This window comes from Linepithema humile, chromosome 7 (genome assembly GCF_040581485.1).
Source record: "Linepithema humile isolate Giens D197 chromosome 7, Lhum_UNIL_v1.0, whole genome shotgun sequence".
Taxonomy (NCBI): domain Eukaryota; kingdom Metazoa; phylum Arthropoda; class Insecta; order Hymenoptera; family Formicidae; genus Linepithema; species Linepithema humile.
The window spans coordinates 22,552,115-22,575,188 of NC_090134.1; the positions used below are offsets into that span (position 1 = coordinate 22,552,115).

The 23,074-nt window shown below is 40.7% G+C and overlaps 1 protein-coding gene across 3 annotated transcripts in view; it reads right to left on the reverse strand.

Annotated features, from left to right (window-relative positions):
* LOC105673564 (fibrillin-2) overlaps nt 1–23,074 on the reverse strand; it is a 34,786-nt gene that overhangs the window by 2,760 nt on the left and 8,952 nt on the right. For 2 of the 3 annotated variants that reach the window (XM_067359653.1, XM_067359652.1), the window contains exons 2-21: nt 21,116–21,301; nt 18,132–18,444; nt 17,641–17,792; nt 17,284–17,415; nt 16,251–16,373; nt 15,784–16,041; nt 15,269–15,514; nt 12,058–14,910; nt 11,391–11,504; nt 11,198–11,311; nt 10,986–11,091; nt 10,717–10,900; nt 10,167–10,353; nt 8,425–8,539; nt 7,664–7,800; nt 6,560–6,699; nt 5,376–5,478; nt 5,163–5,188; nt 4,739–4,813; nt 4,488–4,668 (exon numbers count right to left, since the gene is read on the reverse strand). In XM_067359653.1, the coding sequence (XP_067215754.1) occupies nt 4,488–4,668; nt 4,739–4,813; nt 5,163–5,188; nt 5,376–5,478; nt 6,560–6,699; nt 7,664–7,800; nt 8,425–8,539; nt 10,167–10,353; nt 10,717–10,900; nt 10,986–11,091; nt 11,198–11,311; nt 11,391–11,504; nt 12,058–14,910; nt 15,269–15,514; nt 15,784–16,041; nt 16,251–16,373; nt 17,284–17,415; nt 17,641–17,792; nt 18,132–18,444; nt 21,116–21,301 (5,745 nt within the window). Of the gene's footprint in view, nt 1–2,447; nt 2,582–4,487; nt 4,669–4,738; nt 4,814–5,162; nt 5,189–5,375; nt 5,479–6,559; nt 6,700–7,663; nt 7,801–8,424; nt 8,540–10,166; nt 10,354–10,716; nt 10,901–10,985; nt 11,092–11,197; nt 11,312–11,390; nt 11,505–12,057; nt 14,911–15,268; nt 15,515–15,783; nt 16,042–16,250; nt 16,374–17,283; nt 17,416–17,640; nt 17,793–18,131; nt 18,445–21,115; nt 21,302–23,074 lie in introns of those variants that run through there. The other variant, XM_067359654.1, reaches the window with a different exon arrangement.

Consider the following 23,074-nt stretch of genomic DNA (forward strand, 5'->3'; position numbering starts at 1 on the left):
CCTGTTTCAGCATCTTAATATACCTCTTCAAGGCAGAATTCATCACGAGCCCTATTTTCGAGTCACGTCGCGGAAGTTTCAACTCCTCGTCGCGACTGTTCCCGTCGATATCCCTCTCGCGCGCTTTTGTCTCCTTGTTGCCGCTCCCACGCGGGGCCGACGACGCTTTCGCAGATTCGTCGCATCTCATTTTGTCGACCGCGTCATTTGATCGAGTATTCAATTTCGCGCCGTTTAATCCGCTTCTCGCCTCGAAATTTGCATCTCTCAGCGCCGGATGCGAGGCTGACGCGGATTTGCACCTCTGGAGAAGATTGTTCGCGCTGGCGGCTCTCGTTCGCAGATTCCGTACGATTTCCGGAACTTCCGACCGAGCGACGTTGTCGGTGTTATCAGATATCGCGTCATTTTTCGCCGCTTCCGCATTTTCTGCGCTCGCGATCGCTCGAGTTGCATCGCTCTCGGTCGCTTTCGCGTTCACTCGAGGATCGATCGGAAACGCGTGCTCCGCGAGTCTCTCGTCGTTGGGGATCGCGGATTTGTCAGTATCGTCAGCGAGGTTTAACACTTGGGCGGATAATTCAATTTTCGGGCTTAGCGGTGCACCTTTCGACGGATTCTTCTCCGCGCTCCTCAATCGTCGCCCGCAGCCGCGATTTAATCTTGCCGAGTTTTCCCGCTGATCCCGCACGGCCGATGGCTCGCAGCGCCTTTCCGGCGTATTCCCACGGAACGGCGGCTTCTTTCTCGCACCGCTGCTGCATCGGCTGCTCGTTAATCGCGATTCCTTCGTTGCCGCAGTTTGCGAAACTGCGACGCTCGCGGATGCGTCAGCGGAAGCGGCGGTCCGCGACGAACGCGGCTTTTGATAAACTTGCGTCCGAGCTCGTGACGACAAAAACGACGCGTTGTCGGGCGTCCTCGAGATTACAGTTCTGTTCGCAGTTCGTATTCTCTCCTCGAACGAATCGTCAGGCGTCTTCAAAGTTCGACCCTTTTCGTTACTTTTTGCCGCGCCGTTCCCAACACTTTTTAATTTATCGCGCCGTTGACGCGACGACATCGCGAGGCTGCCTTCCCGCCGCTCAGTCGACATCTCGATAAGTTCTTTCTCCCGCGGTGCAATAAAATTCGTTGCCTTCCGCTCGGGCGACACTAGATTACGGCTTACGGACGCCAAAGAGGGCTCCTTCGAGCGTTCCCGATTCGAGACTGCCAATTTCGGCGACAAGGCGCTGCTCCCGCGCGCCGACATCGGTCTCGCAACTCTTGCGGAATTTCTCGTAATATTTCCGTACTTTCTGTTGAAGGAGGCACCGCGATTTCCCAACAGCCAAGGGGGACGCGACACGCCACGATTCCTGGGGCTTATCGATGATTCGCGCGACACTCGGTCGTCCCGGCGCTTGCTGGAATCGCTGCGAACGCTCACAATCTCGCTGGAGCTGGAAATAAAATTCGACTCGCCCTTCCTCCCTTTTCGACGTTCGTTCGGTAATTCAACGGGATATTCCTGCGATTTTTTCCTGAATGGCGATCTTGTCACTCGCTTCCTTTCCGGTAATGTAGTGACTTGGGATAACGCAATGTCCTTCGATGTCGTCGAAGCACTTTCGACACTCGCTGACCGACTTCTCGTCGTCCACGAAAGTTCCTGGCGCGTACTAGAATTGGCGGATGGGAGATAGTTGTTTTCCATGTTGTATCTAGACTTTGATTGATCGGGTTTACGGGATTGCGTCATGTTTTTATTCGATACTTCCAGTTTTGAATCTGAATCGCTCTTCACAATCGCGGAAGCGCCGCTATCTCCGAACGAAAGAATTTGCGCTGGTGAATGAACGCAAGGATTACCATTATTATCCATGCCGGATAGCTTTGAAAAATTGTTATTAACGACTGCCGGAGAGTAATTTTTCATATCTTCGCGATCCAGAGACTTCCAATGGATATTTTCGTTTGTGATTGTTTCTTTCTCGGTGGTCTTCGGTCTTCTCGCGCCTTTAGTCAAAAAATGATCCAGCGGGTGAAGACGCTCGTCTCTCTTCCGGCTCGTTGCCTTACTCGCGTCATAGTACTCCTCGACGAAGTCGAAAAGACTGTGATCGTATCGATCGTTCAGTCGCACGCCGATTACGGAGTCAGCCGAGTTCAGATGCAGGGAATTCAGAACGACATTGCCCGGCGGTTGAAAGTCGTCGTATTGCTTCCTCAGCGTGGCCTCGATCAGCTTGTGACGATACGCTTTGTAGTCGAGGTTCGATATATCGATTATCGGATGCTCCGAATCTGCGAAGGATAAGGAACGACGCAACGACGGACGTTTCCGTCTTTTCGGTCCATGATCTCCAATCTTCCCTTCCGTTCGATCCTCGTGTCGACTCGGGCTCTTCAGGATACTCGGACTGCTCTGTAGATTCGGCCTGGGATTGATCTTGAGATTTGACTCCTGATGCAGACTCGAACTCGATGTGGAATCGGTCGCAATTGAAGCCGGATAACGCATCACTAATGATTGATTGACGCGATGCCGACGAGAGGATGAAATGGTTCTCTTCGTGAAGGCTTTCAGCGGCTTGTCCTACACGTAACGATATTAAGTATTCCAAAAAAATATGCAGAGAAATTAACACGTTGAGCGTCGCGTTAAAATCGCTAACTGTTTAGAATTTTTGCTTTCAACTTTTTTTAATCAACAGTTCAGTTTTCAAAGACGATGCGTTTAAAACGCAAATATTTAACCGGAAATACAAAGCATTTATGCCGTTGTGTATACTAGCTTTTGAAATTAAATTTACTTCGAGATTTTTTAAAATTTAATTTTTTTGTTAATTATATTGCGTTCACTATATTAAATTAAAAAATTTTAATTTTTTTTATTTACTGTGTGTTTAATTTTCTTTTGTGACCCAGCAGTAGCCACGTTGGCTACAAAATAATTTTATATGCTAGAAAAAATAACCATCGGTGACCACATGGCGCTCAACGCGTTAAATATGAAATGTATACGTGTTGTTTTTGAAAAAGAGAAAATTTTTCGACAAACTACTTTAGTCTCATTTCAAATTTTCTTCATAATTGTATATGCTTTCATAGGAATGTAAATTGTCGGCAAAATTTTATCTCAAATTTTATCTCTCTTCTGACTTTATAATTTACGTAGCTTTATATAGCTGATTCTTCGATGGAATGGCGATTCCGCAATGCCACTATTGTGTTATAAACGCGAATGTTATATCGCAGTTTCGCCGAAAGAAATTGGAAAATTTACAGTCCAGCAACGCTTCCGCTCAAACACCGCGGAAGTGTGCGAGGTGTACAGTTATCGATGCACCAGTTTTAAAAAAAAAACGCGTTCCCGAACATTTTCGAGATAACGCATCGACAGTGCCGCTATGTCGCATGAATAAAAGCGGGGACGCAAGCTCTCTTTCGTTTTTGTTTGTGGAAGGAAGTGCTGCGTCGAGAAACGCGAATAAAAATATTATTTCATCGTAGCATTTTGTTCATACGAATCCCAATATGGCACGCGCGTATATCTACAAGACAAGTTAGAAAATAATTCATTGGAAGCACGTACGAGAAGATAGTAAAGGCGTGCGATCAACGGCGCCGCTAACAAGATCGTCAGGACTAAAGCGAAGGCGCTTTCGATCACGAAGGGTGCCGTCGACTGCATGTTTAAGACGAACTTCCCCGGTGCTAACACTTGGAACATTCCGATTACTTAGTCCTTGATTTCGTTGTGTTGCAAATCGTCCACGTGCTGTTTTATGTCAAACCGCCGATCGCGGACTGTGAATTCGCACGATCGATACCGTAGGATGCCATCAGCAGTATCTTTCATAATGGAACAATCGCAGACATTCACGGTTTGCTTCACTTTTTTCTCGATTTCTTTCTTTCGTGCCTTTATTCGGTTCGCTGATCAAACGAAATTATCGATTGCAATTTACGCTGATTTTGGCTTCTACATTCCATGACTTTTTGTGGTAAATATACAGAATAAATTAAATATTTTTTTCCAAAATTATTGTTAAAAAATAATATAAAAATATTTCTTTTAATATACCGACAGATTTCCAATTCCTTGAAAAAAAATCTTCTTTGGTTGGAAATTTATTTGTCATCGTTAGAAGAGCAACTTACCACATCCTCCACGCAGACCTGGCGCCGTCAGATTATGTATTTGGACCATTAAAAGAAGATTTGAGAGAACTGAACTGTGTAAAGGATGTGGTAAGAAGTTTTTCTAATGATAATGAGCTTACAATTGCGATGCATAGCTAGATAATTTCCATTAAAAGTTATTTTCGAGGAAGCGGAAAACTGTCAGACCGCTGAAAGAAATATATAATATAATTATGTAAAAAGGTAATCTATATGAATCTCTATAGTAAATATTTACATCTTAACAATAACTTTTTGCGCGGAAAATTATTGATATTCGCTCTTGTGCATATTACTACCAAAACATATACACTTACAATCATCAATATTGTACATTCTGCCAATGCCTGGGCGACTCCGAGTTTGCTGAATAGGCGGAAGTTCGTGATAAGAAGTCCCAGCGTCCTGATAACCGTTCTGCCGATATTCCGGATGTCGCTGATAAGCTCCCGAGAAGATTCTGGTATATCTTAGGTAACAACCGCTCGGTATTTGCCACTGCAAACCGAGTTAGGATACTTTCCCGAATCTCATCCTCGCGTAATCGTGAAAGCTCTTGTCTACTTACGCTGTAAGAAGAGCTCGGCACGGGCTGGGGCGGTCTGCCGGGACACATCAGCATCTTTCTTCTGTAGAATCTCGGCTAAACGAGGAGATAAGTGCATTGAGCCGCCTCTCACATGAATTTCTCTTATGCTTTAACTTATGGGTATATCCTCGAAAAGGATCTTTCGGGCTTTCACGAAGACTCGCGCGCGACAAAACCGCTTCTCTTTAAACGCTTGTACCATAAAAGTTATTGATGCCTCTATATTTTCGTTACGAAGAAACCCTTTCAATTTACGACCGAGAATTGACGCGGCAAGATTTCATCTTGGCACTCGTACTCAGATTTAAGTGAAAGAGAACTCAAATGAAGAATGACTGGACAAGATTATGTATATTGATGTGTAATATTTGAAACAACGACGATTTCTCCCTCGATTACTCACCTCGGAATCCTGACGGTCCTCGGATTCTGCAAGTACACAAATATTCGATTAACCTTATTCTTGTATACAATAAATGTATTATGTTTCCAAGAAAAATGTGCGCGATCGTATTTTACATTGGAGAAAATTTACGGTGTCACGTTGCAACGTCGATCGGCTCTTCGCCGCGAAACCTTTTCGGTCTCTCGCGAACATACAATGGCATAAATTTACCTCTCACGTGTATCGAGAAATGGCATTCGGCTCGATTTCCGGCTGCATCCGAGGCGATGTAGCGCACGTTGTGAACGCCGGGATACATCACGTGTCCGGGGCCCTGCATGCGAGATATACGATAATTAACTTTTCGCGCGATTGCATGCAAATTTCCTTCGAGGAAAATATCCGTCGCATATGCGCGAAAGCATCGACCAATCTTGCCCGTAGCGGGCAGCTTTACGCCCCGCTAGAATTCAACACGATCCTAATTGATGAATGTTTTATTTTTTTCTACATGTTCAATTAAACGGCTACCATTTATTCGCGCGGCCCTCGTTTCAATTTGCCTAATCAGATCAAGCGTCAGGTTGCATAATGTCCAAAACCATTTATAACCCGCGCTATCGAGAACGCAAGCCACCAATTATCCATGCGCCAGTTATCGTGCAGACAGGGTAATCTCTGTTATTACGTTAATAAAGTACATGTACAACCCTTTTCACGGCAAAACGCCAGAAAAGTAAAAAGAAGAGAGAGAGGCGTTGGCCGACAATGATTAATCGTCCGGCTAGTTTTTCCTGCGGATACGCTCGCGAAGAAAATCGCGGATATCTTTCGCTGCATTGCAGTGTTTTCTCACGAGTCTCATTTTCTCGAAACACGAGTGGATAATTAATGAACGTTATCTTTGCTCGATTAATATGCCCGATTGTCAACGGCAAATGTTTAATTAACTTCAAGATTGCTGATAGGAAAGAAAGAACTTTCAGTTGCTTAAATCCACTTTGAACAATCTATAATTCGCTGCAGAATTCGAGGTGAAAATCTGTCTATTATTTTACGTAATAAAAAGCATTTGAAGAATCAATACAAAATACATATACCGCAGATATATATTTTGTACACGTGTAAATTCTGATTTTTCAAGCGCTTCCGGTGTTACATGGCACATGAAACGTTTCCACTTTCAATAAAAATTTAAATAAAATTTTAAATAAAAAATATTATAGATAGAATTTCCAAATTCTGTCACAAATTATAGATTGTCTAAAGTGGACTTTATATGTGATATTGCAATATAAATTTGTACACACTTACAAAAAGTTAAAAAAAAAAAAAATTGAAGATCATACATATATAATGCTGCACCAGATAGCGAATGTCGATATGAAATGCGAATACAGGACTTTGACACATACCCTCGTTTTGTAAACATGCTCGACGCCGACGTTATCGGTGAACGTCGGTTCTTGCCAGAATATCAGTCGGCTTCGTTCTCCTGGGCTCAACCTGACTTCAAACGACGTAGGGCACATTGTAACTTTGGGATTCTCCGTATCTGAAAACGTAACGCCGAGCATCTTGATTATCAAGGACTGTTCCCGCGAGGACTCATCATGTCAGATTTCGCATAAAAATTGCAGAGTGAACGAAATGAAAATTAAATCCAGGAAGCGAAAGAAGCTGATATAGCCGACCGAATAAAAAAGGAGCGACATTTAGGCGGAATGAAGCGGTTATCGAGCCATTAAGAGTTTTGAAGGTGCCGCGGAATTTCCACTACTTTGTCCGATCGGCGCGAGTTTATTCTGCGTAATCGCATATCGACTACGGCGATGCGCAGGTATATTCCTTCTTCCAGCCACTGCGTTGCGGAAGGAACTTGCTTAAAGCGAGTTTCACGAACTTTCCGAATGAGTAATTAAGCGGGACGGAGACGGGATGGAGTGCACTTTGCCGTGGAAACTAAAGTTTACCGCATCGAGCCGATTCGAGTACCAACCGATTCCCATCCCGATCGATTGTCCTTCATACAAAAAAGTTTCCTCGGAAAAATAGATAAATTAAGTAAAAAGAACACTGATGAAAATATACTTTTGCGCAATTTTAAATTCATAACACACAAAATTATTTACATTGGCTTCCTATATCTCTTTATTCTCACTTGTTCATTTGAATTCTCTCGACAGATAATCGAAAATTAAAAGATTTCAAGATTAAAAGATTAAAGGATTAAAAAGGAGAGGATTAAAAGAAAAAAAATTTTACTTGCGGTGTTAAAATGTGTGAAGCAAATTTCTATTAATTTCACATTATATCGTTAAGTTGCGTCGGTGTAAAATTGAAGACGGATAAGAAATCCGAAAAACTTAAAACCAATCGTTTATATCGATTTGTTGTTTATAATGCGGCCACACTTATCAGCGCGATGATATTTGAACGTAAGAAAAAGGAGCTCACAGAATGCATTTTTCTTAAAGCAGATTTTATTCCTAGTTTCTTTTATATTGCGTAAGACTTACCGCGTACTCTTATCACGATCCTACAGGTGCTGGTGTAATTAGAGACCGGCGACCATGCCGTGAAGGTAACGATCGTCGTACCCGCCGGCAGATCCGCTTGCAACTGCTTTGCCCATGGGGGTGAGGCTTGTACGTATCTAAGAAAAAAAAAGGCACAGATAAAAGAAACAAGGACTTAGTGGTGTAACAGTGTATACCGGTGTGCCGTTTAAAGTGCACGTCGTTCAAATTAATAAAAAAGAAGGCAGAAATATCAAATGTTCACTACATTTCTAACGCTAATCTCGAAATAGATAATATTAAATTGTACCACGTGAAATTATCAAAACTTTATCAATTGATAACTAAACACAATTAGTAAAGTTTCAAAGATTATACCGAATTTTATAAAAATAGGATATATTATTTGATATCCTGTTGGGAGAAGAAATCATTAATGCACAGAGAAAATTTTATATCAAAAATTACTATGTACAGCGGTAACCGCAGACCATGACGTTTTTACTACGTTTTACACATAATGGCCATAATATTTAAACTTATAATTCCCCCTGTGGTTCGCGGCTGCTGCTGTATCATAGTAAGTTTTGATGTGAAATTTTCTCCGTGTACTAACGATGAATATTTTGATCAAGTAAAATTTTTTTCAAAGTGCAAAGTTTTTGTCTATGAAAACGGCGTTGCTCTGTGGCAAAACCTAACAGTTCGTCGTACATTTAAATGTAATTTTTACTTCTTTGCGCGTATAACGCGCTTCTTACCTCCACCAATTCATGTTGGACTTCGGTTGTGGGAAAGTTACACGTATCGTGTTCTGCCTAGCCGGTAGTTCGACGTCCATGTCCTGGGGGCAGCTCACGAACGGCCGTGGCGTGTCTGCGGTAATAAAGTCGATTGTAAAATTTCCGATACAAACCCGATTCTCCGCCGCACTGTAATACAACGTAAGAAATTACGTTGTCGCGCAATTCCCGTATCATCACGCCGCGTATACTTGAACTCTTAAGGCGCGTTATATTTCACGTCGGAAAATGTAGCGTCGAGTATAAAAACTTTATCGCGTTTCTTCTTATTTTACACTATGAATAATAATAACAACCGCTCACTGTCGTGCAAAGTCCCAGAAAGCCTTACTTTCAATGATAGACATTTTAATCAATTTGAAATTAAAATCTTATCTTTTTAATTAAAAGCCAGAGACACTCGTAGTTTATTAAATCCATCATTAAATTAATTGAAAATCCAAAAACACTTTGCGTAAAATTTGGTAAAATTCTACGTGAAATATAAGAATATATTCTTACAAAGAATAAGCCAAGGAAATTTTTCCACTCTGTTTATTGTAAAATCAACTGATTTGTGCAAAATGCCGAACTAGTCAATTTTGTTTTCGAAGGAAACATATGACTGTAATAAATTCAACTGTATTGTTTCGTCTCTTCAGTTAACCTGTTTTCGCATTTTTCGCATACATTAGTTGATTTCGTAATAAACAGAGAGGAAAATTCCTTGGCCCTGTTCCGCAGTGTTTTTACATTTTAAATATAGACTTTCATACAGAATGTAAGGTGTTTCAAGATATCCAAACTTAACTTAACGATGATTTTAACAAACAGAGGAAAAATGTCTCGGCGATCTTAATTAAAAAAATAATCTCAATTCCAATTTGATTAAAATGTCCATCATTGGAATTGCTTAAAAGACATCGCTGTAAAAGAAGACGATTTAAATATTCCGTTTCAAAAATTGATCCCCGAGTATTAGCGGGTATACGTGTCCGCAAGAACCGAAATGAACGTAGAATCAAAATCTCTTTTCCATTAAACGAAACAATTAGCGCGGCGAAAAAGAATCGCGAAAATGTGCGCGAGCATGAAAAAGCGGGCAAAGGGTAAAACGAGCGCTAGGAAAAGAGCGGAACGTAAAAAGCCGCCGGTCCGCGTAAGCTCGTTAAGGGGCGGCGTTAACGTATGATCTCGTTAGCAGGCAGCCTCTACACGGGAACTTTGTAATATTAAAAGCCGCTCCGAGCTGCATGACTAATTTAACGCGTTCGAGAATTTTCGCCGTTAAATTATTTGGTACGGATCGGCAATGTTTCACGTTCGATCGCGCGCCGAACGTTTCGTTCGTATAGATCGGGAAGAACAATGTTTCATCGCTTACCGTTCTACTTATGTTCACTAACGTTTTTCTAAAAAGAACAGCGTACGTATGTAAGCCCCAGGAAAAATATTGCAGACGCTATTCGATAAAACCGTTGCGGGAAATAAATCTTGACTTAAAAATAACAATGGCAAACAAGCGAAATTTTTGTCAAAATAATAAATAATTGATAAAATAGGAGTATAAACGGCCTGTATTAAAGTGCCGTCTGATGCAAGGGTCAGGTTGTTAAAAATTTTATCCGATAAACGTTTTGATTAATTTTTCCACAAAGTTGCGACGTATACAGCGCCTGCAGCGTTTTTCCCTGTTGCCATAGAAGCGAGGAACGAGTTACTTGGATTGTAAAGGGAGTCTGTCACAACTTCGCGCAGACAGATAGGCTCTCTGCCGTTCCATCGGCCTCCGCTAACACAATGTCTCGTGTGTGCTCCTTCCAGTCGAAATCCTCTGCGACATCGTACGTGACACTTGGCACCCTGCGGGTAGACGGATGCGCCGGAAGGATGACCCGGACATCTGATCTGCTCGATTAGTCGCAGAAAACATCGGGTGAATAATACAGTTCAGAGAGCAAACTTTAACTTACACTCTAGCACGGTTATTCCGCATCAGTTCGGTGTTGATGTAATATTTTATATGTGTATATATTTACTTTACTTCGAAGACTTTTTTGTTAAAAAAAAATGTTCCATTTTGATAAGCGTGTATATTTCTGTTAAATTTTGTGTCAAGCTGCGAGCAAGTTTTCACAGAAACTTTTAAAATGTTAAGAAAACTCAACACAAACTTTAGTACCGACACGCTTCTCGTGAATCGAGATATTTCGGTTTATTGATTCGCTTTGCATCTAATATAGTTTATGACATCTACACAATAGTTTGCACCTCTCCGTGTAAAGGCGGTTCCATGGCGCGACATCTCGACGTCGGTGAGATGCAGGTTCTCTCGTCGGGTGCCAACACTAAATCCTCGCTACAAGCGCAGTAGTAACTTCCGGCGGTGTTAATGCACTCGCCAGCGCAACCGCCGTTTCGGCTTAAACACTCATTCACGTCTTGACACTGCTCTCTGCTTATGCAATCCCACACAGAGAGTGGAAAATGTATTAGAATAGTAATTATAATTGTAACAATGTTCGTTATTTGCATCTTACCTTGAAATTAACGCGTATCCGGCATGACAGGCGCAAGTGAAAGATCCAACAGTATTGATGCACTCTTGATCGCATCTGTCGCGATGCTGTTCGCACTCATCGATATCTAGCCATACGTTGAATTGTCGAAATTAATATCATAAAAATATATAGAGCGTGTGAACAATAAATTGTTTTGTGACGTGTGAAGCAAAGTGCGCGTTGCAACTTGCCTACGCATTCGTCGCCTTGCAGTCGAAAGCCGGGAAGGCACGTGCAATAATATGAACCGGGTGTGTTGACGCACCGCTCGCTGCAAGGCGCCTTCTCGGTGCATTCATCGACGTCTGTGCAAAAACAAGCTCAGTTCAGTACGATTAAGCGACGATCGTTTCTTTCTTTCCGAAAACGTTTCGCTTCACGAACCTACACAGGTATCACCGTGGAATCGATATCCCGCCTCGCACTCGCAACGATAACCGCCTGGCACGTTGGTGCATTTGTTGCCCTTGCAGACACCGGCTGCGCATTCGTCGACGTCTGAAAAGCATACACACACGTCGCTTGCGTGAAAACTTCCGCTACGCTAAGCGAGTAAGTCTAACTTTGTAGCGAGCTTCGAAACTAGAACACGAGCAAGCGGCGAAACCGTGTAGCAAAGAGTCGCGCGTTAACCCCGGATTTTCCGGATGTGATGATACCATCTTTAGAAATTTAACCACAAATGTAAAGTTTAAGAAACAATTCATAAACATGAGTTGTCTGAATAATCTTTTCTTCTTATTATTTTCATAAGAAACTTAATATCTTGCTATCTTTACAAAAAAAAAAGGAAATAAACTTCCAGTTGAAAGACAACTCAAATCAAGCCGCTGCTGTTGGAGCGAATAAATTTATTATTCTTTACATCTTATTGTTAGCACATACAGAGTATCCCAAAACCATTGTAACTTCGATATTTTGGTGTAAAGTCGTCTCCAAATGACATCAGAAATTTGTTATTAATGAATGATGCGGCTGGAACACTCTGTATAATAAACTAGTGTTTTAATAATAATTTTTTTTATTCGTAGTTTCATTTAACTTTACTCACCGACGCAAGTAGAATTCACCATTTGAAATCCCTCCTTGCACCTGCATTCGTACGAGCCCGGATTATTGACGCAAATATGATCGCAATCGTGTTGTCCTTCGCACTCGTCGATATCGCGGCATTTCGTACGATCAACCTCGTCTCCTCGGAAACCTTCCTTGCATGAGCACACCGCCGTACCATACTCCGTAACGCAAATCTGCTCGCAGCCGCCGTTACGGTCCGAACAAGGATCGGACGGTCGACAGGATCCATTCGAGAATTTGTAATCCAGCGGACACTCGCAGCGGAAGGATCCCACGGTGTTGACACACCACGCGTGAGAACAAATGCCGTTGTTCTCGCATTCGTCGACATCGTCGCAGCTTTTGCGATTCGATGCCAATTGATAACCCGACGAGCATTCGCAACGATAATCGCCCTCGACGTTTACGCAGCGTTCGGCGCATCCGCCGTTCGCGAACGCGCACTCGTCGATGTCGACGCAAGTTTTCTCGTCTTGCGTCAGCTCGTAGCCCGTCGGACAGGAGCAGAAGTGGCCGCCGATGGTGTTTGTGCAGATGTGAGAGCATTCGCCGTTGTTCTCCCGACACTCGTCAATGTCCAGGCAGGTGGACTTGTCGGAATGCAAATAATGTCCCTCATAGCAGGCGCACACATAATTGCCTAGCAGGTTCACACAGTCGTGCGAGCAATTGTGCCTACTGGTCAGACACTCGTCCACATCCACGCAGTTTCTCCTGTCGTCCGGCATCAGAATGTAGCCGGAGGGGCATTCGCAGTGATAACCGCCCTCGGTATTTACGCACGTGTGCGAACAGCCGGAGTCCACGTCGTTCTCAAATTCCTCGCACTCGTCGATATCCTCGCAAGTCCGACGATCGCGTCTCAGGCGGAAGCCGAGCGGACAGGAGCAGCGAATGCCCGGATCTCCGTCGGCGCTCTCCTCCCGATGACAGTGATGTGAGCAATTGCCGTTATCGCGCTTGCAGCCGTCCACTAGAACGCAGGTTCGGTTGTTACGCTCTAGGGCGTATCCGGTCGGACACAGACACTTGAAGGAGCCCACCAGGTTCGTGCAAGAATGCGAGCATCCCGCGTTCTCAGTCTCGCATTCGTCGACGTCGTCGCAAAAGGCTGAATCCTGAGGGTTTCGCGAAAAACCGGCATTGCAACTGCAATCGAAACCGCCGGGAGTGTTCAAACATTGATGAGTGCAATTATCTCGCAGTTCCAGGCATTCGTCAATATCCACGCATGTGATGTTGTTCTGCGGGGATAAACGATAACCGTCAGGACACTCGCAAAGTCTCCGGTCCTCCGACAGGATCATACCGGATGGACAGGCGCAAGTTACGTTTTCATCTTCGTAAGAACACAGATGGGAACAGCCGCCGTTATCTTCGTTCAGACACTCGTTCTCGTGCATACACACTACTTCGTCTTCGGTCAGGATCATCCCGGGTGGACAGGAACAGGACGCTCGGCCGTTGTCATGTTGACAGAAATGCGAACACCCTCCGTTATCAATAGAGCACGCATTTATTTCGACGCACGTTTTGCCGTCGTCTTTCAACAGCTTGTAATTATCAGGACACGCGCACTCGACGCTGCCTTCCGTGTTTGCACAGAGATGTGAGCAACCCCCGTTATCCTCAATACATTCGTTGATGTCTTCGCACGTCTTGCCGTCCTCGCCGATTCGATATCCTGCCGGACAGACGCACTCGAAAGTGCCATTTTGATTCACACAATTGTAGGAGCAAGGATTGTCCAGCTTGGCGCATTCGTCCACGTCCTCGCAAATTCTCTCGTCGTCGTGCAACTTGTATCCTTTCGGGCAACTGCAACGAATCTGGCCATCATTCTGCTCACACATATGCGAACAACCGTAATTCTCGACGCAAAAGCCATTCGAGGGCTGACAGTTTCTGGAGTCCTCCTGCAGATGCCAGCCAGAAGGACACTCACAATGGTAAGAGCCGTTAGTGTTGATACAATTGTGCGAACAGTTATGGTCGTCCTGGCACTCATCGATATTTATGCAAACACGCTCTTCTTGCGAATAACTGTATCCCGCGAGACAAGTACAATTATTATCTTCCTTTGCGCATTCGTCCTTCGCGATACACGTACGATTATCTTCTCCAAGCTCGAACCCCGTCGGACAGAAACATAAATAGGATCCTTCAAGATTTCTGCAATCGTGGCTACAATCGTGCTCGTCGATGAGACATTCATCGACATCTTGACAAGTTCTCTCGTCTTCCTGTAGGATGTATCCTTTTTGACAGATACATCTATAGGTATCCCGATCTCTCTCGCAAATTTGACTACAATTCGCGGTTTTACACGTGTCGGAAGGAATGCAGTTTCTTCCGATATCATCCAAGAACATATCGTCGGGACACTCGCATTTGTAAGATCCAACCAGATTCGCGCAATCGTGGGAGCATCCGTGCGAGTCTTCCGCGCACTCGTCCACGTCGATGCACGTGCGTGCGTCCTGAAGAATTCGATATCCTTTCGTGCAAGAGCATCGCGGTCCGTTCTCAGTGTTCTCGCAGGCGTGAGAACAAAGATCCGCCAAAAAGGTGCAATCCTCCGCGCAAGTCGCATTGTCGTCTGTCAAGATGAGTCCCGGAGGACACGCGCACACATATGTACCGTCTGTGTTGTGACAGATGTGGGAACAAGGTCGAGACGGCTTGTTGCATTCGTTCACGTCTTTACACGTTGTACCGTCTTCCTCGAGCTCGTAACCGGTACGACAAGCACAGTGATAGCCGCCCGGTTCGTTTACGCACTCGTGCTGACAGCCGTGCGATTCATTCTCGATACACTCGTTTATATCTAAAGAGATATGTTAGTGAAATCATTTTATGTTACGATTACAATACTCTCTGCACATCTTTTTTCACAATAATACAATTTTCTCTTCAAAGACGCAACTCTATTAGTTCAATATTATTCATTTTAAACATCTGCACAAAATCTACACATATAATTCTCTAGTTTAAAAATTATTTAATTTGTTAAAACTCAATTTTAAAACTTACATTACACAGTTTATAGTATTGTAACTTTCTGCATAATCCGACTCTATTTATTTAATATTTTAGAATAAAATAAAAAATACGTTGTTTTTAAGTTTCAACAACTTTCAGTATATTTAAGTTTATTCAACCAAAACTTATAACTATTAGCTTACCAACGCACTCAAAATTTTCGTTTCTCTTGAAGCCATCCTCGCATCTCAAATTCTGTTGTGATTCCGTAATCTCTTCTCCGTAATCACCGTCGTCATCCTCGTTATCATCTTCACTATCGTAATCTTTTTCTCGAAAGATCTTTGTTTCTGGATGCATTTTACTAATGCACTTGTAAGACCCCACTGTATTCTCGCACTCAGTGTTCTCCTCGCAAACTTTCGGCGTTACTTCGCATTCATTAATATCTAGAAGAAAGCAATAATTCAGACTTTATAATGTTCGCTTTTATAATTGAAACTGTAATGAAATGAGAGAGAGAGAGGTTTTAAATAATTAACCGTAAAATCGGTAAAATTAATCGATCTAAATTATAAAGTAGATTTTATATCTAATTAGAATTCACAGAACGACCGTGTTGCAAATTAAATTTTTAGATATTTTATTCAGTATTTCGTATAAAATAAAAAATAGCTAGAAAATGGAAATTATTGGATTGAAACTAACGTATTCGTACCTTGACAGGTCTTCCAATCGTCGGTCAGATAAAAACCGTCCGGACAGAGGCAGAAAACACTTCCGGGTGTGTTCAAGCACAGATGAGAGCAGTTCGCGTTGTCTAGTGCACACTCGTCGATATCCTGGCAAGTGTGATTGTCAGCAGCTAATTTATATCCAGAAAGGTCCGCGCAACTGCACTTGTAACTACCTTCGAGATTGTGGCAAGTGCCTTGGCAAGGGCCGTGTCCATTGTTCCAGAGGCACTCGTTGACATCTGAGAATGAGTAATGTATCGTAGTTTTCGACACAAAAGCCCGTTTATCAAGTACAGTTTTTGCCGATAGGGATTGCTTTTAAATTATATTGTGCAAAATTATATTGAATAAATTCAAGCATAATAAGAGAGTAAATTGCACTTTAAGTAGCTACAATAAATTTTAAATAATAATATGTAAATTTTAAAAAATATTTATTAAAACTCACCTTCACAAGAATGACCGTCAGTTGCCAACTGAAAACCATGATGACATTCGCAAGAATAAGAGCCGACTTTATTGGCGCAAATATCGGTGCATTTCGCTGTGCCTTCGACACACTCGTCAATATCTGAAAAATATCAGGAAAAAGAAATTAGTTACCAATATATTATTTACCAATAGAAGTTCGCTTCGTTATCAGATATTTTATTAACATTAATTTTTTAAAATTTACATATTTTTCTTTTTTTAGATAAAATAATGGTGTTGCATAAAAAATTACATAATTAATTTACGTGTTTTGCTGAGTAAAATAAAGTAATGATAATTCTTCAAAATATTTATATATACTCACTTTATATGGCTATTTCTTACTATATTATTGAGTTGCAGCGAAGGATTTAATGGCAATAATCGAGTATTATTGACACGTTGGAAAATCGCGCATTGTGGAGTTACATTACACGTGTATCGAGCAATCGTCGAACTACAAATGTACGATCTGCAAATATGTTGCATATTACGGTCAGGGCAAAAGCAGAAAACCGGCAAATGCGAGAAAATGTCCGAGTCGATAACGGCTTTTAAACTCGATATTGGACGATATCACGCAACAATATGCGCAATCCGATTCTTAAATAATCCGATACATGCCAATCGTGCAAAATCGATAATTCTATTATTAAGGCATTTACTCGAATATTTGTTTTTAAAAACGATAAAGTCATACAACCTATATTATATTTCCGTTATTATTTTCATGCGATAACATTACCTTCGTGTTTGGAAATAAAATAAATTTGTGTACGGTAGATGCAAAATTGGCATATCGAAAAGAAACATCGAAAGCGGCAGGCGAATCCAACGACAATGAATCAATACGAACGTATAGCCAATACAAAGAATACACGCGACTTTCGGTGAGAATTTTGTCGGAAGTATCAAGTGTCGAAATGTGAGTTTGGCTTTTCCTCAAAAAATATAAAAATGTGTATAAGTTTATATGTGTTAGTACCACAACTGTGGCATATGTGGATTACCTATACAAGAAGATCCTTTAGCCCGAAATCCATCGAAGCAGGAACACTTTATGCCGGTTGGTATATCCTCGCACACTTGCTCGCATTCACGTGTATCCTGGTCGCAACGTTTCACCTTATCGATCGGCGGTTCTAAGGCAATAAACATATTTAATAACAAATACATTATTATTTTACGAGATCCAATTCTTTTACGTGCTTATCGAGCAATCATTTTTATTGAAATTTTCGGATCATTCTCTTTTGACACAAAAAAAAAATACAAGTTGCTTCTTTTTATCGTGTTGCGTGATTATTACATCGATAAAGAGAGATTTATTATACTGAAAATATACTGACGATGAAAATCTGACTTACGATTTTCTTTCACGCATTTCGGACGTGGCCCAAGCCAAGTGTAATTGCTGCAGAAAAGCCTGTCTGTCGTCGAATCGACGAAAGCGTAACTATCCTCGCACTCGTAAATCGCAACGAGATATCGATTGTAGGGTGGCAGTATATTCTTCCTTCTATAAAACAGTACGCTCTTTCATTACAAGTCTTTCTAAATAGCATGTATAATTTTATTTTTCTAAAAACGATAGACTAGTGACTATAAAAGAAATATTGCAAAAGTGGAATAATAGTCGACATTAATAAATAGAATTTAGAAAGTCAGTTCTTTAATAAAATTTCTTTTAATAAAATTGGTCTTTTCATCTTGAAACATATTTAATCTTCTTTCGTCCGAATCTATTCAACTCAAAAAAATTTTCTTTTCTTACTAATAACTTATTGAAAAGTTTACCTCTATGATATTTATTATACTTGAAGGTTTAATCTGGACTGTCTTAATGAACGTAACGGACCTAGCGTATTTGGCAGGAGAAGTGTGTTCGATTAAAGGGGCCTTAATGAGTCCCTTTCCGAGAGCCTTCGCGAAGCAGCTGATATCCAGCTCGGACACCACAGTTTCATTTAATCTTGTTGTCAGTAGTTTTGACAAGATTAAGGTAGATTTTCCCCGCGCCAACTTTCTCCTCTTCTTTTTCTTCTTCTTGCTCTCCTTAGTTTTTCTGTGGTTTTTTAACTTGTCTATCCTCTCCACCGCCAATTTCTCCTCGTACGGAATGATTGGTTGATCGCCAAGATAAAGATCAATACGATCTGGTCGAAATAACTCTGCACAGTGAACACAACGTAACGTGTCAGTTTCTTATCTCGTCAATATACATTATAAATTAATAAAGTCGCTTATTGTTTTTTTCATTTATTGTTAATAATTGATAAATGCGAATATATTCGCTCATTAACGTAAAATCATCAGCGCGTTGCGCGCTTATTGTGCTGACAAATAAAATATTCATTTTGTGACTATAATTAAAGGAATTTTAATTAAATTTTCTCGTCGCTCATACGTATTCACCGAATGAGTTTCAAATAGAATTGCTTTACCGAGCAAAAATGTTTCTAGAGATATTCGAGCATAGCGTTATCATGGTGAATACGAGGATTAATCTCATCGGATATATATATGTATATGTATATATACGATGGTCCAACGCCAGGTGGATACATCTTTTACCGCGCAGATGAGATTGCCATCAAATAATGAATCTTTCACATGCGTACTTGTATTATTTGAATAATGTACGCGTGAAGCGGTAGAACATATGTTATTTACATTCAACATAAAATATTAGTTTTTAAGAAGCGTAGTTGGCACAAAAAGTCCACACACTGTTTTTATTTCATAGAGCTCTTCAGCTCATTTAAATCTAAATAAAATAAAATGGCAATTTTTTTATTTTTTGGACAATCACGTCATTACTTTTTTGTCATCTTCACACTTTACGTTCCATACCGTTCTCGAGTAATTTATAGGCATTCGCGTGTCTAATTGAATAAACGCAAACTTGCGCACGCAAGCTCCTCTCTCGCTCACCATCAAATACATCGTGCATCCTGACCAAAGCTAAATCCAAAGGGAGGAAGGGACGTACAACGTCCATGTGGTGTATGACTTGGCGGCTTATCTCCATCGAGGCGAATGCAAGCTATGCCATGTCGGCGAATTTCGTGCCGCCGATAGCACGCGCGATGGAACGAGGCGCGTTCCTGAAGCACCGAAACGCCACTCCGCGAATTTTCCCCGTCCCGGAATCCCGGCCGTTGCTGGTCAACGTTCTGAACGGCAAGGAGAGAACACCCGTTCGCGATCAGCGATCCCAATTTGCTATTAAATATACCAATAATATCGACCTGATATTTAAATATACAGAAAAGAAATTGTTTTGTAATATCTGGATATTTAGATCGATAAAAGTTTCCTGCTCAGATCGCTACAAGTTCAGTCGTTGCCTTTTTCGCTTTTTAATTAAAAGAGAAATTCTCTATTTGACCCTAAAGCTTCAAAGGGTAGCGCGAGGAATAAGAGACATATATTCGAAGTCGGGAACGGTGCCAACTCTCGGCCTAAGATATGCCGATAACTTGAGCATCGGTGAAAATTGAATCCCACGGTGAAGTCGTGTTTCCACAAATCATGGGAATGGGCGCCTTGGGTAAATTGTTCTTCAAAACTTTCGCAACTTTTTGACATATCGTTCATAAAACTGCGATTTTTAAAATAATTTCAATTCTAAGTTATACGATTAGAGTTGGAGATTGACGTGACACCAAATTGATCGGACGGTATATGCATTCTATTGTTTTAAAGAATCATATCTAAATTATATAATTCTATACACTATTAAAAAACGAAAAACATTGCTTTCTTTTACACATGTTAAAATTTGCATTTATTTCTGGACCACGGAATAAGATTGTGAGCGATAAAACGAATCTCTTGACTATCTGTATCTATCGATCGGAAGCTCAATCGAATGCGTAAGTAAACCGCATTACGGCATTAAGAGCGAGTTTGGTACCACGAGTCCCTTTATTCGACAGCTCGATGTCTCGTGGTAAACGGATTTGTCCGTCAGTCTATTGAACACGTGCGTCGAGGCGGTTTTAGCCGCCAGGCACGAGGAGTTAGGCTCCCTTTCATGTGGATAATTGACTTACGTCGATCAAATTAGAATAATGCCGCATAGCCATGGACTCGTGGCGACATTATACGGTACAGTGATACACACAAATCGATGATTCACGCGGATTTTAATCCAAGAGTAATGCAAAAAGCTTCATTGAGCCCATTACTAAATCTGTAATTCGCGACAAAATTTGAAATAGAAATCTATCTTGCTATATTACACATATTAAAAGAATTATAAATAGAATTCTATTCTATTTTAACGTTTAATCCTATTTCTAGTTTAACCGCAAAAGCATGTAAAATAGGCTTCAAAGAATGATTGGCAGTTAATTCGTCAGAGAATATTAGACCAAAATTTTTAGAATTATAAATAACATTCTAATCGAATTTTGTTGTAAAATATAGCTTATCTGAAGCAAGTGTGTTTGAGTAAAATATATGAAATAAATATCGATTGATTGCTTTTTTTCAACACTATTGCAAAAATAATACATATTAATATGAGTAACTTATTAATGGTACTGTTGGTGTATCGCAACTATCGACAATACAGTATACACATATTTCAATGCAATAAATAATCATTAAGTTTACGATCACTCATGGCTTACAGAAGAAGATGACAAATATGTTCCACGAATGAAGGAATGTCAACTGCGCTCATGGAGATTGATGTAGATTCGTTATCCGCGCTTAATTAATCCCACGAGAGAACTCAAGTGGAGTGCAAACGTACGTTTCGCGCAGCAATTTTGCAGTGAAAAACATACGTGGTTTACTTAGAATAAAAGTAAATTAGAATAAATACATTACCGCGAGGCACGCATTTCGGAACAGGATGATTCCAACGGTCGCCGATGCAGATCGCTAACCTGCGACCTTTGACTTTACGGCTTGGTTCGCATGAGTACATAATCTGCAGAGTACCATCTTCAAGAATCTGCTTTCTCACCGTTCCCCATTGCGGTGGCTGCACCTCGGGACAATTGCCGAGGATTCCTGAAAGCAAGGAAAGCGGATTTTACGACCGTATCGCAGCTGAAAAGCTGTGACGACAAATTCTCGTCAGAGTCGAATCGATGACCTGACGATAATTTGGCACTACTGAACCGCTTAATGCATTTCTCAAAGTGCGGTAAATAATATTTAATTGTGTCTACTTTTCTTTTATATCTAAATTAAACTTACGAACTACAATGTGTGATTAGATCTCCTTGTATTTATATCTTCACACATATACATGTATACATAATTTATTATCGTATGATTGTGCCATATATGTGAGCACCATATATCGTATATGTACTCTGACAATGCGCATATTCTGACAGTAAGTACTGCCACGAGAAAAAGGAAAAGACGTATGTCAAGCACATGGGAGATCTTGCGGTTGCGCAAGCACAGTGACGTGGGATTAAAATTGAATAATTCCACAGTAACATAATATACGGTCGCTTCGTGACGTCCAGTGTGCGGTGCGCTTCTGCCGCAAAAATTTTACCGTAGAGCCGCATGGTGATGCGATGGTCGTCAACGAGGCGAACGGCGGACGGTGTAAAATCCTCTTCGCGTCTCCCCGGGATGTGAGTCGCGAAACCGAATGACTTTCGTTTCGTTTTGTTTCGTGAGGTGTATATATATAAAGTGCCTCAAAGCTATCGAAAATATTTTACATATTTCCGACGAATTTAGAGTTTACTTTTTCTTTAAAAAAATTGTTATTTGCACATATAAATTACATGAAAATATTTTACATTATTGTACTAAAGAATTTTCACTGAATACAAATGAATGAGAGCGGTTTTGTTTTGCTACAGTCTAACAAAATTATTAAGACTTATTTGCTAAAAAAATTTACATTAAAAATTAAAAATTTTTTCCAAAAAATAATTGAATAATTCTTTCAAAAAATTAAATTTAAAACTCTTTTTAATCACTTCGCAATATCGTATATCTTTTATGAAGTCTATCGACCCGTGATAAGACAGCCAGTAGAAAACTTTGAGCATTGTGGTCTATCTGTCTCTCGCTATTGTAAAGAGCATCGTAAATTGTCGTAAATATATTGCTGTGGCACACATTGCATTAAAATACTAATTTTCTTTTATACAAAGTGTTTCAGGGTTAAATGTCCTAACTTAAAATATGAATTTAGGACCTCGATAAATTTTCATAGTTCCTCTAGAAATATGCAAACGTTTTGTTTAAGAAATAATGTTCTTTAAACATTTTAATATATAATTTTGTAAAACATCTTGTATATTTACATTACTGTATAAAAGAATTTTCGCCGAATAACAGCGGTTTCGTTTTGCTGCAGTCTAACAAAATTATTAAAACTTATTTGCTAAAAAAATTTACATTAAAAATTAGAAATTTAAGTCCGCTTTATTTAAAAATAGCGATGTTCAATACGGAAAGTCAAATTTTAATTAAACGACCAAAATTTTACTTTAAAAGTTTAAATTTACATTGAGTAAATTAAATAGTTCCATTTTATTTTTTATCCTACTTAAATACAACTGGATATATCATTAATTATCCTTATTTAATTAAATATAGATTGCAAATTCCGTTTCCGTAGTATGTTAAAATATTCAAAGTGTAATATTCGCCTCGGATCCAACGTGTTAAATTGCACGAGAAATGTAGCGCTGTCGAAACGTCGACTTTGCAGGATTACAAGACGTGACGCAGCTTTCCATGGGATTAATGAAGAATTAAACGCTTAATTAAAGTAACTTGCGGACCTCAATTTATGTAATTGACTAG